At 37.4% G+C, this 19,908-nt stretch overlaps 1 protein-coding gene across 1 annotated transcript; it reads right to left on the reverse strand.

Moving 5' to 3' along the window:
* Window positions 1–316: 316 nt before the first annotated feature.
* On the reverse strand, window positions 317–9,271 carry AVPR1A (arginine vasopressin receptor 1A). Its single transcript, XM_002823469.5, has 2 exons — window positions 7,446–9,271; window positions 317–5,211 (listed from the first exon to the last, which is right to left on the reverse strand). The coding sequence occupies exons 1-2, from the start codon at window positions 8,422–8,424 to the stop codon at window positions 4,925–4,927; spliced, it is 1,266 nt and encodes a 421-aa protein (XP_002823515.3). The 5' UTR covers window positions 8,425–9,271; the 3' UTR covers window positions 317–4,924.
* Window positions 9,272–19,908: the final 10,637 nt, after the last annotated feature.

The raw sequence follows: 19,908 nt of genomic DNA on the forward strand, positions 1-19,908 counted from the left end.
TTACCGACATTAAGAAATAAATGTACATAGATGATTTTTTTAGGGCTGAATGACAAACATGACGTCAGCTAACCTCGATCATTTTGGTTGTCTAAATACAGACTATAACAAAATTGATTTGATTCCTTAATTATAACTTATTGAAAGGGCAGTTACAAATTTCACTTATTTTTGCTATGGTCACTAAAGCACAAACATTTTTGTGTTCAAATATCAACCTATCAATAGCTACCAACTGTAAAACCAGTCTTTAGTTTTTCAAAGTCAAAATAATTAACTTGAAATATATTTCATTGTCAAATAAGTTGTAAAACAATTATTTCAAACAAATCCAAAACTTATTTTTATTTATAGAAACAAGCCAACACACAGTAAAACTGAGGAAATACAATAGATTTTTCAATATAATACCACAAGCCATTTTTTCTGTAAGGGACAAAATATTAGATACTATCACAAAACAGTTTATCACTCATTCAAAATAAGAATCATTCAGTTGCCCCAGGAAAAAACACACTGAAATTATTTTACATAGCATAATAAGCTAGAGGATATAGAACATTTGAAAAACAGTTCCAAAAAATGGAATACTAAAGATGCAACATTAATTCTTAGTACATTTGTTATGGTAATGAATTAAAGCATTATAGAATATATTCAAGTCAGAAATCCTGTAGTATGAAGACATACCTTCATATGTGAAAATATTATTTTATATTAATAATAATTATTCTGGTATTTATATCAGATTTATCATCAGATTTTCTTTCCTGAATTTATTAATAATTTGACCATGGAACACAAAAATATTTCATTCATTCTATAATACTTGTTTTAATTATTATTTAGAACATAAATCAATGTAAAAATGTGGGTATATACATACAAAAATACATAAAACTAAAAAGCAAAAAAATGGCATTTAACATTTAGCCATAATAATATATGACATACTACAGGTCACATGTACATTTTCATTCATGACAACTTAGTATGCCTAATACTTATGTTAAAACAATATTCTTAAAATGCTTATGTATACAATGGAATCTTAAAATGTGTGTGATTCGAACCATTTACACTGTCTTAAGCACTCAAAAGAAAGCAACTTTCTTCTGAATAGTTCCTAAATTTTGGCTCAAATTGGCTGAGGTCCAATTCTAATGGAGAATCATTCTCTAATACTTACTGTCCTACGTTACTTATGATTCCAAATGTTGTCAACAATACTGAGTGGTACCAAAAGGGCTGGATGGAGGGGGTGGGCAGGGATACAGTGGCTGCTTCTGCATTTCCAGAACTAGCATCCCAGACAGCCCTGTCCTGGGCTTACTCTAAATAAAGCTATTGCCTCCAATATGAATATCCATAAGGCTCCAATTAACATGGGTTTGTCTAACCTCTGATATTTGGGGTGAAGGATTAGGTTTAATTTCTCCCTAGTTGGCATCTAACTAAATTTTAGGTAGAGTCAAACTCTGAAGCCATAATTTAACACTCCAAAAGTCCAATTAAGTTACAAAAACATAGGCTTTAGAGTCCGAAAACATCAAACTTTACCCTAATTGGGTTTCTTGTGTAATAACAGATGAAAGTTGTTTCTTAATCATTAGTGGTTGTCCATTCTAGAAACTGTAATAAACTTGGCAGAGTCCTGTGTATTATTAAGACTGCTTAGTATTTTTTCTCTGAAACCATACCCTTCCTTAATCATGGCATAAGACTTCTTTGATGATGATGGAAATTCTATATGTAAAACAAGTATATAATTAATCCAAGAATTTCACTGATTTCCTTCACAATTGTGTTCCAAATGAAATTTCAAAATAAAAGCCAAGTAGTTTTACACTTTAGAATACATCCTCCAAAATTAACCCATTAAGCACTTAATAATGCACTCTAAATTGTTTCTTTACCATCATCAGTTAATATTGATCAAATGCCCAATTGATTAGTTTCTCCCTACTGATGGACATTTTTTATGTATCGCATTCCTAATACCCACATAGAGGCATTAAAATTGTGTACTTGCAGGATCTTCCCACTGTTAACTGTGAAAAATAAAATAAGGTGCTGCAACACATTTTTTGCTTGACTGTCAGCTGTTATTTGGCATAATATCTCAGGTCTTCTCTTTGGTCAAGAAAAGGAAAACTTCCCTTCCCGGAATACTTTTTCAGTTTCTCTTCTTCTGAAACAGACAGGCAGGTAGGTTCCTTCCAATCTGAAATATTGTTTTGAGATATGTGACTTCCATTTCTGGGTACATAACATTGGGAAAATTTAGCAACCAGACAGATGAAACTTCTCAGCCTAAACCGCAGAGAATAAGACCACGTATTTGCCTAGTGCAGAACTAGGACCCAGATCTCATGTTTCCCCAGCCCATTTTCTACTATCTCATATCCCAATACATTTAAGAGGAGAAAATACAACTGGGTAGAGTGATATGCACTTTTTTTGTGAGCTGTTCTCAGAAATAACATTCAAATTGAATTGTTTTGCTTGGGGGTACATATCAACATTTTGAAGCAAGATCTATAGGTTCTGAGGTTCTTACTTTGGAAATAGATTTAGAAAAAAATGGGTTCATCTTAGTTCCAAACCAAAAAGCTTTAGTTTTTGAACTATCAAAAAGTTGTCAAAAGGACTGACAGTCTTCGAGTGCCGGGTTACTGAGATGCTACTCTAACTCAAAAAATGAATTAATTAATTTAGTTATGGCTTATATTGGACAGTACCCTTTAAGAGACATATTTGTTATTTTTAGAAAGAAGAATTTGAAAACCTAGGGAGCCCCTAGGTTTATAATCTCCATAAAGCATTTGGAAACATGTTTTTAGGCCTATCAATACAAGGAGCCTAAGGGCTGAGAATTTCAAAAGGCAGAAGAATGAAGAGGAGTGAAGTTATCGCTTCCAGGTTCTCACAGTGCTATCCAGTTCTCATTTTCTTATCTACAAAGGTAAAAAAAGAAACTCAATAATACTATTAAAACCATGCTGGCCAACATGGTGAAACCCCGTCTCTACTAAAAATATAAAAATTAGCTGGTTGTGGTGGCACACGCATATAGTCCCAGCTACTCGGAGGCTGAGGCAGGAGAATCGCTTGAACCCAGGAGGCAGAGGTTGCAGTGAGCCGAGATCACGCCACTGCACTCCAGCCTGGCAAAAGAGCAAGACTCTGTTTCAAAAAAAAAAAAAAGCAACTATTACTTCCTCTTAAGGATGCAAAATATTTATGATGTATCTTCAAATCATTGCATGATCTCTAAGAAGAAGAAGCAGCCAGACAAAATAGCTAGGAAAAAAATCACTGAGTTCCATTAATGAAAAATGTAATAACAACAGCAAAGTAGTGTAATTGGTCTCTGTTTAAAAATGGAAAAAACTGATGCTTGTGGGTGGGTTTGATCTACCTGCATTCAAAGAAAAGCAAGTTCTGTCTTTAAATTGGAAAACTTTAGTCAAGCAGGAGAAGTCAAGCTGAGTGGTCCCTGGAAATGTTGTCCAATGAATCAGCAGACTATATTTAAATTTTAGGATTTTATATCCCAGCCATGAAACGAACCAATTCTAGTTAATGAAAAATAAACTGGAAAACATCTGTGCAATTTTGCAGATCCCAAGACTATAATAAAAGCAACTGCTAGCATGTGTTTACTATTTCTGAAGCTCTTTTAACATATTTGATTTCATTTAGTCCTTACAACAACCCTGTGAGGTAAGTGTTATCAACCCCATGGTAAGTCAAGGAAACAGAGGCTTTATACGTGTTTAAGAAACTTGCCTAAAGTCGTGGATTTAATAATGAAGGAAGCCAGTCTGGGCACAGAGCAGTTCGCTTTCCATCTGTCACCCATGTCCCAACCCTGTCTCATCTCTGCTTTGCAACTGTTAGATGAGTGAGAGATTGGAAAGACAAAGCTATTTTTAATTAAACATGTTGGGACACTTTATATCCTGAGTCACTCTTTAGGATACTCATATTATGAATCTGAATTCCCCAAACATGAAGATAATGATCTTGTTAATATCCAGCATAGCACAGGATACCCTTGTAACACTGATCAAAATATGTTTACAATGTCCAAGAGAAAGTCCAGAGTACCTTAAGCAATCCTTTTCTACTCTTTTAATAAAATTTGGCTTTCCTTATACAAATCTGACTTTAAAACAACCTCGCAGTGGGGGAAAAAAGATATTTTTGGCCAGTCAACATTTCCTCTCACCTTCAGCATCTCAGTTTTCATGCTTTTCTTGACCAATAATATGTGAGGAACCACAAGGAGGCCACTGCCAGTTATAAAGTTACCGTTTTGAAATGCAAGGTGATTGATAGCTTCTAATAGAACTCTAAACTGGCCACAATGAGCAGGAGCTCATTACACCCCAGGCACTTGTACTCCTAGGAGGTACCATCCCATGTCCAGGACACTGTTTAAGGCTGCATTTTCTGATGCACAAATTAATTTTATTGGATGAAAACATAATTTCTCTGAAGTTTTCTCTGAATACTAAGGCTGATGATGAGCTCTCTTTGTTCAGAAATAGTGCCGCACATTATGTGACTTTTAAACCAGTCAAGTCTTACTTATGTTAGAAATGAAAATAAAAGAAACCAACAACAAAATATAAAGCTAGGGTGGTTATGATTTTTCCTTTAAAAATATAACTTCTGTTGTATTTCTGGGAATTAGACCTGCATATTTTAGTACAGCATGTTTCCATTAATATTCCATACAAAATAACGTCTAGTTTTTGGTAGCAATGTGAAAATGCAACTAGAAACACAGTCTTGTACCCAATGAACTGATTTATGGTTATATTAATAAAGTGCATTTGTTCTTGTGATTTCTAGCTCAATTCAGCTAATGGGCCAAAAAGTCAATCACAAGAATCAAGTTGCATGAACGCAAGGCTCAAGTTGAAACAGGAATGAATTTCATGGACTTGGAAGATTTAGGCGAGTCCTTCCACATACCCGTACTGTTTGTTGGGCTTCGATTGTTAGAATAAAAAGTCTGTCTTCTGCTCATACTGTCAGTATCTTCTTTGTTGAATTTTTCCTTCATGTTTTGGCAGCATGGGAAGCTTTGAACACAGTCTTGAAGGAGATGGCCACTAAAAAACATGTATATCCAGGGATTACAGCAGCTATTCAACGAACCCAGTAATGCAGTGATGGTGATGGTAGGGTTTTCCGATTCTGCATGAAAAATATAAAGGGAAATCATGTAATGTAACTGAACCATGGATAAACTCATTTTTCTATTAACTAATTAAAAAGGCAAAACCTTCTGGATTGTCATAGAAAATGAACTATTTTGTTTATCAATCAGGGAAATGTTTGAAAATTGCTTGACTATAAAATATTTTTGTAAGCAAGATGCCTTAAAATTAATTCAAGTGTTTTTAAAACACTATCAAAATATTTAAATAGAATGAGTGGGAATTTTATGAGGTTAAGACTATTAAATAATTCATTTAAAAAATCTCTATCTTCTATATTCGAACTAGCACGTGCTAATGACACAGCAGTTACACAATGGCTACAATTGTAATGAAATTTTAAGATAATTTTAAATAACCATGTATACCAAATTGTATTTATCCTAATAACTCAGGAAAAAATATTGCATTAGGGATCAAGTTTAGTAGTTTTAAATATTCTTGTAATATGAAAACTATACAGAAGAAGTCCCTGGATGATATAAGCTTTAGTTGTTTTTCTTTGGTTAGAAATTTGATTTGATTTTAAAAGAAAACCATCTGTGATTGTGGTTCAAACAAATTATATTAAGAAGAACAGCAGAATTAGGAAATTCCAACAAGATTCTAAAATATTTTATGATAATTAGCACTAGTAAACTGCATAAATATTATAACCTTTCACAGTGGAGCTACTGTGCTGATAATATACCTTTTCTAAAAATAAGAATAATCAATAAACACTGACTTTTCCTTGATTATTAAATATAAACTTGGATCTTCTCACTCTTGTTATGCCAGAAAACAATTACAGGGTATTATTTAATCATACTTAGTGCTAAGATGCTGCTATCAAAGGTGATCAGGGGCCATGGGTAAAATGGTATTCACAAAGAATGAAAATCACCAACATATCTATGCACAATTGAAGTTTGTATTACTTGAGTGTAAATTCTGCTAAAGCAATAATTAGACTGAATTTCTTTATTTGATGGACAATATTAAGGGGCTTCTAAGATCAAGCAAGATAAGAAATAGTAAACCAAAAATAAAGTGTTTATATTGTATTTTTCATTATCGCTAGTATTATAGTCAGTAAGAATATTTAAGTTAAATTCATACTGAAATGTTTTATTTGCAAATATAACTTCCAAAGCATATTACAAACCTCCCCTACTCCACTTCCAAAAAGCAAAAGGAGACAGCTACTCCCAGATACCTATTTCCTGTTACCAGAAACATTCTGGTAACAACTGTACCATTGAATTTATTTGGTTTGAGTTCCAACAAGCATTGGAATTTATTTGAGTTTTTGTCTTTACTGGAAGAAAATATTTTCAAGATGCAAAATTAAATAATTTTTTTTGCAAGTCACTGTGAAGTTAGTTTTTCTAGTTTGGGAAGGAATTAAAATCAAACACAATAGTAGGTGTAGAGAACATTACCAGTAAACTACTGTAAGAGTTGGGTGGAGAGATGTAGAGCCGTGTGGTCAAATGAGTGGTGAAAGACTAATGAATTAGTCTAATGAATTTAGTTTATCAATAATTCTGCTTTGAAATACCAAGAAAAAAGTGTTAATCATTGTTAGAAAAAAATAAATAGATTATAACGAGAAAGGAACATTATTAGCTAAATGCCAGATTGGAATTACTCACCTTCTAAAGAATTTTTCTCCAGCTTTCTTTAGAAATATATATCTGTTTCTATCCTTGCCCCTGAGGCATTTCTACACATTTTTTAAATTAATTGTCATACTTTTCACAATCCAAAAAAAGCAGTTGTGACAGTAAAAATATTTCCCTGAATCCAATAGACCTGAAATGGTGTTAATACAGTAGCTAGTGATTTAGCAAAAGTCATTATTCGGCTTTGTAGTTGCTTGGCCGACTCTAGGACACAGTTTCTGGAATTGTGGTCTTAGGATCATTGCACACTACAAATGCAGAGTCCTGAGCCACATACCAGATTCCAGACATTCTTAATTAGAATGTCTGCATGGGGAATCCAGGAATATGCTTTTTTTTTTTTTTTAAACAGTGTTCCTCCAAGGTGCGACTCTTATGTACACATAGAAGTATAAAAACTACTGCCCTAGAAGATACTATGAAGAAAATTGCTAGATTCTCATTCTCTCTCTCTCTCTCTCTCTCTCTCTCTCTCACACACACACACACACACACACACACACACTCCTATCCCTGCGCTTTCCTCTATTTTCCCGGCACGTACCGGTCCAGACGGACTTGGGATCCCAGACAGACCACATCTGGATGATGAAGAAAGGCGCCCAGCAGACGATGTAAGCCGTCACGATCACAAAAGTCATCTTCACCGTGCGGATCTTGGCCCGGGAAATGGACTTCACGCTGCTGACACAGGGTGCGAGCAGGAACCCTTTTTGGAAGGCGACACCCGCTTGCTCTGCACCCTTGCTCTGGCGCGACGCCGTCTTCCCGCGGACGTTGCGCCAGATGTTGTAGCAGATGAAGCCGTAGCAGGTACCCAAGATGACCACGGGCGCCACGAAGATGCCGCCCGTCATCCAGGTCACGTAGGCACGAGAACCCCAGGGCTGGATGAAGGTGGCCCAGCAGTCGCGGGCCTTGGTGACATTGTTCACTTCGATCATGGAGAAGACGAAGTACTGCGGCGTGCTTAGCACGAAGCTCAGCACCCAGGCAGCCGCGATCATGAGGCGCGAGCGGCGCGCGGGCTGTTGCAGAGTCTTAAGCGGGTGGCACACGGCGATGTAGCGGTCGGCTGTCATGACTACCAGCATGTAGGCCGACGCGAACATGCCGAACACCTGCAGGTGCTTCACCACACGGCACAGCCAGTCGGGGCCGCGGAAGCGGTAGGTGATGTCCCAGCACATTTGCGGCAGCACCTGGAAGAATGCCACGGCCAGGTCGGCCAGGCTGAGGTGTCGGATGAAGAGGTGCATGCGGGACGTCTTGCGCGGCGTCCGGTGCAGAGCCAGCAGTACGCTGCTGTTGCCTAGCACGGCCACCGCGAAAGTCACCGCCAGCACGGCGATCTCCAGTTTGGCCAGTTCCTCGTTGCGCACGTCCTTCGGCGGGCCGTTGCCTTCCCCGAGGGCTTCGGCCTCCCGGCTCGTGTTGCCAGCGCCGGTGGCCAGAGGCCACCAAGGGCTGGAGTTGCCCGAGGGCCCCGCGTCGGGACCGGCCGAGAGACGCATGCTGTCCATGCAGCTCCTACTCGGCCCTCTTCGGAGCTCCAGCCCTCGCGGGCCGCTCCCTCCCCGTCTCGGAGGACTTGGGCTCCTCGTCCGAAGCGCACCGTCTTTGGCGCGCTCGCAGCTTGCCGGGCTCTGCGATCCCTCCAGTGGGCGTCTCCCGGAGCAGCGTCCCGCCTGCCCACTAAGCAGCTCTCAGCAGGGTGAGCAGGCCCCTTTCCCTGCTCTGCCTTTTTTCAACTTCGGCGACGTCGGGAAAGTGAGCTCCGAGCTTCCGGAAGCACTGGGTTCCCAACTCAAGTATTTATGCGGTGCTTGTTTCCTTGGGACGCGCTCCCTCCCGCGTATTGCCGGAAGACTGCTGGTTGCCTACTCCCCGCTCCCTGGAGTTTTTTATTTTCATTTTTTCCTCTCCCTACGTCGGTGTTTGTCCTCTTTGCATCACTGTTGAGGGGGTGGAGCTGGGAGACTCGCAGATTCCTCCGCACAGTAGGTGGGATCGTGGCGCTTTCCCGCTTTTCCCTTCCAAAAACTTGGACAACTGGAAGCGTCATGCCTTTTCTGGGCTCGTAGCCGTTTCCACAAGCTTCCCTCACTAGCCTTCCTCGCTAGCCTCCTTAACCATGCATTTGACTTCAACAGGCACGCTAAAAGCGGTACCCGGAAACCTCCAGTCCACGCACCGGCGTCCACGCATTTAGCTCCTGCACCTGAACCTGGCTCTCGACCTCACCTCCTCCAGTCCGGGTTTCTTCCTGCTCGCCGAGCTCACCCGTGCAGCTAGTCTGGCAAATTTTATTCCCCAGGCAGATTTTCCCGGGGCAAACATTTCTCCCTGCTCGTGACTTAAAGAGCTATCTCTTCCTAGTAACGTCTTCGATGCATGCTATTTATTACCCTATGTTTGCGACGGGAAGAACGCACTCATCACTTTGCAGCCCCCGTGGCTGCTGTGCCTGTATTCACAGCGGGGTTTGGGGGGAGTGTCTCCTGGTTTTCTCTGTGGAGACTAGGGACTTAAGGAGTTTTCTCTAGATTTCTGGGGTTTTCTGCGGGAAAAGCCCGATTCCCACAGCGGGGATGGCGGAAATTTGGCCGCAGTAGTCCGTGGGGACCATCTGGTTACTACTGAGTCGTGGGGACATCTTTTTGGGTGGACAAAGAGCAGCTGCCGGACAGCGGCCACCCAGGCAGTGCTGTCCAGGGCAAGGGACAGAAAACCCGCCCGGCTCCTGTGCTCAGGAGTGAGAAAGAGGAAATCTCAAGAGAGGAAAGAGGCCCTGGGAAGGAGGAGAAACAACCACCTACCTATTAATCCCTTAATCTGATCAGCTGGAGCCCCTCTGCAGGGCGGGAGGGAGGCAGAAATGCGGTCTCCCTCAGCTCTGTTTTAACGTTGGTGAAGATATGCCTCGACGGACGGCAAGGGGGAGCTGTTTTCAGGCAATTTTACAAAGAAGGAAGAAAGGAAGCCGTTTCTGCAAGTTATCTACTATGTAGATGCAGGAGCATGACTTTGTTGGTCAGAACGTTTCTGTATTGTGGCCGCGGTATAAATTTGATTGCCTCAGAAAAATATCACCCTCTGTGAAACGTAGGCAAAAAAATGCAAAAGATTTTATTCATTGCAGTTCTCAGTAATAATTCCATGTTACTATCCAGTTCATTCATGCAGAGTTGTCACGTTAAGATGCTGGACTTGAAATCTGGAGTCCTGCTTCCTGTGGCTAGATAATCCTGGGTCTGTGCGTCTTATAAATGGAAATGAAAGGACCTGCCTTTCCTGTTAACGAGTCATCGGGAAGATCAAGTAAGACAATGTTCTGTATGGGGGAAATGCTCTAAAAACTGAAAGCTGTGTTGTGTTGGTTCATTTTCTCCAAGATATCCAGCAGGCAGAAGACTGAAATGGTTCAGGGATGGAAGGTAATAGGCCAAAGGTTTCCAGACCACCTGTCTGGAAAAAATCCTTCAAGCAATTAGGTAATAGTCACTGACTCAGAGAATTGACTTTCTTTTAAGTCACAAATTACACTATTAGTGCTCCTGATGAGAAAGAATGTTGACTGAACCTAGTGTCTGGGTATTGCAAAAGTGGTCTGTTGGCCACAGCCTAGTAATTTTGTGGCTCTTGGCCCTACACACTTGAGCTTTTAGGTTTTTTTCAGGAGAGGAAATCTGCAATACAGGCTCACCAATATCTCTGTGGAGGTTCTTATTCCAGGAGATAGGGTGGTGGCATCTCAGGAAATCATCTGTGTCAGACAATCTGATCCAATTATAAAACTATATCCAATTATCCAAATTATAAAAATAATCTCTCAAGTTATGTTGGTGGATACAGTTGGAAGATATTATTGTTCAGTGACAACAGTACCAATTATCCATATATATCAAATGTATATATGCTTGATATATAGATGTATGTTTATATGTATGCATCTGGCCGTTCTATGTATCATGTATCAATCAATCATCTATCTATCTATCTATCTATCTATCTATCTATCTATTTATCTATCTATTTATCTGTCTATCTATCATCCATCTATCTTTCTCTCACTGGTTGTGCTGGATGTCATGGGGCCTGGAAAGCAGGAAAAAAAAATGTTCATTGCAGATTGTAGAACCAGTCCCTTTTTTTTTTAACCCATATAGTTTTAAACATGTTTTTGACTTAATTTAACTGGTTTTATATACAAAGGAAAGCAGGACTATTACAATATAGACTCACTACTCATATGCCTCACTGGACCTGCTATTAAAGTTACCCCATAGAGAGTAAAATAATTGTGGTCTTAAAATATGAAAAAGAAAACACCACAGACAATATTTTATGTGGCACCTTGTGCTTTTTCTTAGAGCAATTTACATTTTCTCTGTACTTTTTGTATTATTAAGACTTACCTTTTCCCTCTTACTCTTTGTAGATTTCAGTTAACAAATTTTAGGGGTGAAATAATGAAAAAAATAAGGAAGTTGTGCATACATATCCTGGAATAATCATTCTCTTTCATTTACCAATCTTCTTTTCTCTCACTTCGTAATTCCAGATATTTGAGAAGTACTTCAGTTCATGGAAGCAGCTATCTCCTTCACTTACTAGCAGTAAGACTTTGTTTTCATCTTCGAGTTTCAAATTCTTCATCTGTAAAATCTTGGTGATTAAACACAATGCAGTTGCTGCAAGGATTATATAAACGGTTGTTTAAATTTCTGCCATTTTATCGGTGTTCAAAACATTTTCTTTTTTTCATACATGTAAATCCTCCAAATTACCTGCTATTTTACCATTAATGTTTTCCCTTCCAATTAAAGCAACATATTCCCAATTTACATATGTGCAGTGAGAAGAGTTTTGTGGTTAAATATGTTGGAGAAGTGCTGTGTATGCATCCCACCCTCTCCTGGTGATTTATACATAAAAAGGACCTGAGAAACTTCAGAAAAGAAACTTACTTAACCTTGTTCATCAAAGTTTTCCAAGGTTATTTTACCATGGAAACCCCCCATTGTTTTACTTTCCCCATGGAATGGTGATGAACATGTCACAGGAGAAGGTGACAGAACAGGAGCATCACCATCCTGCCATTTTAAAGTTCATCTTGATCAAAAACCACCTAAATCCAAAGGGCATCAGCCTAATGGCTAAGGCCAGAATGACCATGAGCCACAAATAACATCTCTTACCAGAAACATTCCAAACCCCTCCCTGACCAGAGACATGTCAGCCCCAAGATAACCTCCCCTCCAACCAGATACATTCCAACCCTGCAATTGACTTCTCCCTTATACAGAAACATTCCATGCTGGTGATAAGTTCTCTTACCCTTAAACCAATAAATACTCTTAGTCTGTAAGAGAGAATGCTCCTGACTGAAATTGGCCAGAAGCCCCTCTCAGGTTTATTCTCCAAAATAAACCCGTCTTTGACTGTTGAGCCACTTTTTGTGTTTCTTTGCATATTTGATTGCTTCTTCTGCCCTATTGTTTAAGCAAAAATGCAGATTCACTGAGCCAGACTAAGGCATAAGTGACTATTCCTCTACCCTCTTCACATGTAAATTATCTATTCAGTGAAAGACTAAAGACTCAAAAGAACACAACCATTTGTCTCTTATCTATCTATGACCTGAAACCTCCCGCTTTGAGTTGTCCCACATTTCCAGATTGAACCAATGTACATCTCACATATATTAATTGATGTCTTATGTCTCCCTAAAATGTATAAAACCAAGCTGTACCCTGACCACCTTGGGGACATGTCATCAGGACTTTGTTAGGTTGTGTCATGGGAGTGTCCTTAACCTTGGCAAAAATAAACTTTCTAAATTGATTGAGACCTGTCTCAGATGCTTTGGGTTCACAAAGACTAGGAGATCCTGTAGGATCTGCACTGGTTATTATATATTTTTGGTTTCCTCTTTGTTAAACCAAGTACAGGGCAATCATAGTAGGAGTAGTAATAACAATGACACTAGTGACAATAATAATAGATAATATGAACACTTACTGACATTTGTTGCCTATACAATAGGTAAAGTCAATGGCATAGTGCATGATAGTCCAATGACCACAACACCAAGAAGGATTTAACAAGATTTTATGCAACAAGTAAGGAGGACACCGGGGATAGTTCCCAAAGCAGTATCTCCCCTAACAATGGTGAAAACAGGGCTTTTATTGGGCTGGTTAGCTCAGTCACTATATGTAGAGGTGGAATAAAGGCAGCACAGATGCAGATCATGCTTCCAAATACTGGCATGTTTAGAAAATGACAAATAAGCTCTTCCTCGGGTGGGGTTTTTAGTATGATAATGAGGAGAGTTTGCCAAAGTTCATCTCTAATCAGGCATCTCTGCATATGACCAGTTTTTTGTTTTGCTGGGGCTGAGCTTCTTCCTGGAACTTTTTGAGACAACACAAACTCAAGTTGTTGTTATGAATGGGTACTTTTTCACAGTGCATACCCCAAAACCCAGGAACCCTGGGTTACACATTGACTAAAGTTCTTACTTCATGAGCAAAGTGTTTTACATTCATTATTTCATATAATCTTTAAAATAATATTTACTATAAACTGTATAAGGACCAGTTATTATCCCATTTACAGATAAATAAAACAAGGATTACAGAGGTTAAGCAACTTAACCACAAGGCTGAGCCGGGATTCACACATAGCTCCATTTGAAGACAAGGCCTGGGTTCTCCCCTCCATACCCTGATGCCTCCCATACACATGGAAAGCACCTAACACATCTTTGTGGAACTAGTTAACAAATGTTGTAATAGAAACTTATTTTCAAGTACTGAATGAATATAAAATTCAGAAAATGCTTAGTGACTGGATAAATTAGAGAAGCGTTCTTGAAGAGCTGCCTTTGAGCAGCACTTAAATCTCTACAGTATCCCCCTGAAAAAAGGGGGGTCAGTGTTTATATTTGGAAGGGACTTAAATGGTTGTAGTCTTTCTTCTGTCTTGGGAATCTGGTCAGGTAAGTGTATATGTGGCTTTAAAAGTTATCCAGGGAATGAGATTCTTTAACTACACACACACACACACACACACACACACACACACACACACACACACAGAGAGAAAGAGAGAGAGAGAGAGAGAAAGAAAGTGAGAGTGTACTAGATTCTAAAAAGTGCTGCAAGTCAAGCATGAAAAAACAAGTCTTCATTATACTATTTACTCTATAGGGTAAAATTAAAAGCGAGAACAGTGTGCCTTTGAGCAGCACTTACATCTCTACAGGATCCCTCTGAAAAAGCGGGTCAGTGTTTATATGTGGAAGGGACTTAAATGGTTTTAGTCTTTCTTCTGCCTTGGGAATCCTGGTCAGGTAACTGCATATGTGGCTTTAAAAGTTATCCAGGGAATGAACTTCTTTAACTACACATACACACACACACACACACACACACACACACACACACACACAGAAAGAGGAGAGTGAGAGTGAGAGTGTATTGGATTCTAAAAAGTGCTGCAAGTCAAGCATGAAAAAACACCAGGTCTTCATTATACTATTTACTCTATAGGGTAAAATTAAAAAGTGAGAACAGCGTTTTGTCTGACATAGAGTTTTATTTTCTTATCTCCTAATACGGGCTTGCATGTATGAGTGCAGAGCTAGGACATTAAAGAGAGGCTACCATGCTCAACAAAATCTTAAGTATTCTGATTTTTGTTGATGAAATATTAGAATCTCATTACTTCTTAAAACAAACAAACTCATTCCTAAGTCAGCCATTACAGTATTAGTAGAAAAATCACTGCAGAGAAAACCATTCCTAAAATCAGTATTATTTATATGTTCAGAAAATCAGTTTGCTTTTAAAATTACATGGTTGATTTAATTTAAATGGCTTTTTAAAATTTAAAATCATTTAAATGGTTGAGTTTAAGACTTTTGCTCCTAATGAATTCATATTCATTTGGGTGTTCTGCATCTTCATGGTCAGCAGTTTTGCTATTCTGTCTAAATTTGATGATCATCAAGACTCATTCTTTCAGCATGCTGGCAACATTGAGACTACCTCTGTGTATTCATTAATTTGTTTTTCACGAGTGAAAAGGTTTGCATTGTTTGAAGGGTGCTGAACAATAGTTGTGATACTATAATTTTTTGTTTATCTGCTGTGAATACTATTTATTAGAATTTTTTAATACTTATTTGCCTCTTTTTCTTTAGGTTTGACAGGGATTAGTTTTTAAAAAATATATTCTTTTTTGTTTTGTTTTTAGGCATATTTAATTTAATTTCAGTAATCAATTTATTTTTGGCACAAGGTCTCACTCTGTCACCCATGCTGGAGTGCAGTGGCGTGATCACAGCACTGCAGTCTCAACCTCTCCAGGCTCAGGTGATCTTCCCACCTCAGCCTCCCAAGTAGCTTGGACTACAGGCACATGACACTGTGCCTGGCTAATTTTTGTATTTTTTGTAGAGACAGGGTTTCACCATGTTGCCCAGGCTGGTGTCAAACTCCTGGGCTAAAGTGATCCATCCACCTTGGCCTCTCAAAGTACTGGGATTACAGGTATGAGCCACTGTGCCTGGCTAGGCATATTTTAACGATGTGTAAACTTCTTAATGAACACTATCACATAATCAGATTATGCGTTGGTTAACCTTTATCAGGAAAATGCAAAATATAAGAGTAAAACCACAAACTGCCAAGTTTGAAGCAACATATTCTGTTTCTATTCTTTACTCCACACCATCTGTCACCTTACATACTTGCAAGGTGCTTCAAAGTTTTTCAAAAGCCTTTTTACCTATCTCCAGTAATATGGAATATGTTGCATTTTATTTTCTGTTAGGATTCTATGATGATGATTATATATTTATAACTAACTTATATGTAGAAAAAGCAGACGTGTTACCTGAGAAGAGGTTCAATCCATTGGATTGCAACCTCAATGTACATGAGAAAGTTTCTAAGATTAAATTTCTCTGAATATATTTAAAGTATGGACATGAAATGGAATAGGCTTGAAATATTTAGGGCTTTACCTCAGTGTTCCTGAACAGACTTTTACCTGGAAATGTTCTTTGATTACCTGGTAAGTCAACAGGAAGAAATAACAAGAAAGACGTCATCATTGCTGTTTCCTAAGTACTTGCAATCAGATGGATGGCCGGTGCTCCTTATTCATGTCTACATTGAAGACGCTATTAAAAGGGAAGAATTAATATGTAACTGATGTTCAGAGAAGGCTTTCCAGAATCTCTGTTTAACCTTGTATTTGAATAGCTAGCCCATCTGCTCAACAATTTAACTCTTCCTTCAATGATGATCTCTCACTGCCAGGCAAGCATTTTAGAAAAATGCCTTACACAATTAAATTCTGTATGGATTTATTTTATCATAATGGAATGATAACTTCACGTACTCAGCCATAGATTTGGCAGAAAAATCTAGAATATGTTTCAACATTACTTTTACTACAGTTATGAATAAGGCAAGGAAAAAAATGAATCTATATGCATTCATTTATGATAAAATAACTACATATTTTACTACTTAGAACAATATTATTTTAATTTTAAAATGTTTCATTCTAAGGCCAGGCACAGTGGCTCACGCCTGTTATCCCAGCACTTTGGGAGGCCGAGGTGGGCAGATCACCTCAGATTAGGAGTTCAAGACCAGCCTGGCCAAAATGGTGAAACCCCGTCTCTAAAAAATATACAAAAATTAGCCAGGTGTGGTGGTGGGCACCTGTAATCCCACCTACATGGGAGGCTGAGGTACAAGAATTGCTTGAATCTGGGAGGTGGAGGTTGCAGTGAACCGAGATTGTGCCACTGCACTCTAGCCAGGGTGACAGAGCAAGACTCCCTCTCTAAATAAATAAATAAAATATTTCATTCTAGGCCTAGTATCCACAGGTAATCACATTTATGATATGCTTAAGTTTATAATCCTTTTTCACTGTGTGTATGTATGTGTATCTTTTATAAAACTAAAATTAGACATTTTTTTATTTTTCAATTGAGTAACATCATGTAAACATCTCTCCATGTCTTTAAATATTCTTTTACATCATTACTTTCATGGATTCATAGTTCTTTATCCTATTAATGTGCCTACTTTATTTTCTATTTTCTCCCCACCCCTTATTTTTGGAAAAATGTTGGCCTCCCAGCTTTTCCCCTTGTGTTTATACACATGCTGCCTATAGATACCTCTTTATTCATATTCATATTTATTTCCTAAGGTTAAATTTCTGGAAGTGGAACTACTATGTCAAAGATTATGTAAAATTTTGATTTGGTTATCAAATCACTTATACACACACACACATTTTTAAAAATAGAGTCAGAGGCTTACTCTCTTGCTCAGGCTGGAGTGCACTGCCACGATCATGGCTCACTGCAACCTTGAACTCCTAGACTCAGGTGGTCCTCCCACCTTGGCCTCCCGAGTAGCTGAGACTACAGGTGTGTGACATAATGCATGGCTGTTATTTTAAAAATGTTTTTAGAGAAAGCGTCTTGCTATGTTGCCAGGATGATCTTGAACTCCTGGCCTCAAGGGATCCATCCTCCTGGGCCTCCCAAAGTGCTGGGATCACAGGTTTGAGCCACCATGCCCAGCCTACATATCCACACTAATGCCTAATCAGCAATAAATGAGATTGCTCATTTTCCACAGCTTCGTGAACACAGAATAGTCCCATTGAAAAGAAAATCTTTCCAAATTTGATAAATGAATAAGTATCTCATTGTTTTAATGTTTTTCATTAGAAATATTTCATCATTTTTGTCTCATTATTTACTTGATTAATAATGAGTTAAACATTTTCATAAATGTCTTATAACTTACAAACAGAATCTGGGAGTGCTGAATTGTGATAAAGGAACTGCTCAAGTTAGAAATATTACTTTTACTTCTCTTTGAGCTGTTATAAATTATACAGAAAAAATAATACATGGTATATATGGACCATAAGTAGCAGGAGCTGTAATCCAGGTTTTGCATACGTTATCTTATTTAATCCTCACGAATCTAATGAGATGGATTAACCACTATTTTACACATAAGGATATGGACCTCCGAGAGGTTAAATAAATTGCCCGAGAACACACAGCCGGTAATGACTCTGCTCAGATGGCATATTTGGGTTTTCTTACTTCCAAGACTGTGCTCTTCCCTTCTACTAACTTGTTTCTGATAGAGTAACTCTTTCCACATTTGCTGTCTAGCTTGGTCTAGATAGAAAACATTTTTTTCTACTGCCATAATTCTTGCCATGGCTGTTACAGAGTTCATTTGTCCTCATAATTGGACAGGGCTAAGGGGGCAAGAGGCTTTTGAATTTCAATGGTAACTCTTGACCATCTGAGGATCTCTTGAGATTCTGTTTCCTGGGTTTAAAAGAGCTTCCCTTTTCATCTCTTAACAATGTTGACAAATTAAAACCTGTTTTATCTGCTTCATGTGGACCAATTCAAGCTTCACCTTGCCTCCTGAGTTGACTGAGACTTTCAGTGGGAAAAACAATATTAGCCAGCTTAGTGTGGCAACTCTACCCCGACAAAATCTTATGAAATTGAAATCTTATTGTAAGCCTCATATTGCCTTTATAAAACTCCAGAATAAGGCCTCACTGGAGGATATCCTGGGTTCAGCAATTAGTTTTGGCAATAGAGTATACTCTAGGGCACAGTAATCACATAGGAAATAAAACTAGGAGTTTTTGGCTTTTTTAATGTTTTGTTGTATTACTTTGTTTTAATCAAACAAATATTTTATATTAGTTAAAATGTAATTTGCAAGATCAATGATGTGGCTTAGAAAAAAACAGAACTTCAGGTAACAGAAGCATCTTAATTATTGAAAGGAATCTGACTAAAACTACAATTAGACAGTTAAAAATAACAAATATTTTGAAATATAATTGTTTACAAACAAGTAAAAGAACAAACGGGATATATTTAACCCCAAAATGGCCTGAGATATCATAATGTACCTTTCAGATTTGGTAATTGAATCAATACACATATATAAGAATAATTATGTTTTCATCACGTAAATGTAAAAAATGTTTTTATTAATTATGATTTTGTGAGTCAGCTTGAAGTGCTATACTTATCAGTAGTAGCTTAAAATTAATTAATTGTAATATCATTTGAAAATATACCAATTTTTTGTAACCTCTTACCACTTTTTACCTTGTATAATAAAACATTTAAAATACATTATTTGATGTGAGTCTCAGAACAGTGTATATTGCAATATAAGTGGCAGAATACCATTTGCATCTTATATTGCAATGAATTTTCTCTCATGATGCTTCTGCCATTTTTTTTGTGCTAAGTGTTTCTTTATTCTAAATTTTTAATTGACACATAATTATTTTAAGCCAAGTTTTATATTATGTGCATTTTTTTTTCTGGAAAAGGTTTTGATAGTAAAATATCAAAACTAAGTCATTAAAAGAAAGATAATTTATAGAAAACTTAAAAAAGCAATAATAAAGTTAGCTTCCTTTTATTACTCTTATTATATAATAAACTCTTTATTATATAATTTATTATACAATTACATAATTTATTATACAAAAAGTATATTTTATTATATAATTTTATTATACAAAATAGTATATTGTATAATTTTATTATACAAAATAGTATATTGTATAATTTTATTATACAAAATAGTATATTTTGTATAATGAAATTATTATACTATTTTGTATAATAATTGTATTATACAAAATACACTATTTTGTATAATAATTGTATTATACAAAATACACTATTTTGTATAATAATTGTATTATACAAAATACACTATTTTGTATAATAATTGTATTATACAAAATACACTATTTTGTATAATAATTGTATTATACAAAATACACTATTTTGTATAATAATTGTATTATACAAAATACACTATTTTGTATAATAATTGTATTATACAAAATACACTATTTTGTATAATAATTGTATTATACAAAATACACTATTTTGT

The sequence above is a fragment of the Pongo abelii genome, chromosome 10 (genome assembly GCF_028885655.2).
Source record: "Pongo abelii isolate AG06213 chromosome 10, NHGRI_mPonAbe1-v2.0_pri, whole genome shotgun sequence".
Taxonomy (NCBI): domain Eukaryota; kingdom Metazoa; phylum Chordata; class Mammalia; order Primates; family Hominidae; genus Pongo; species Pongo abelii.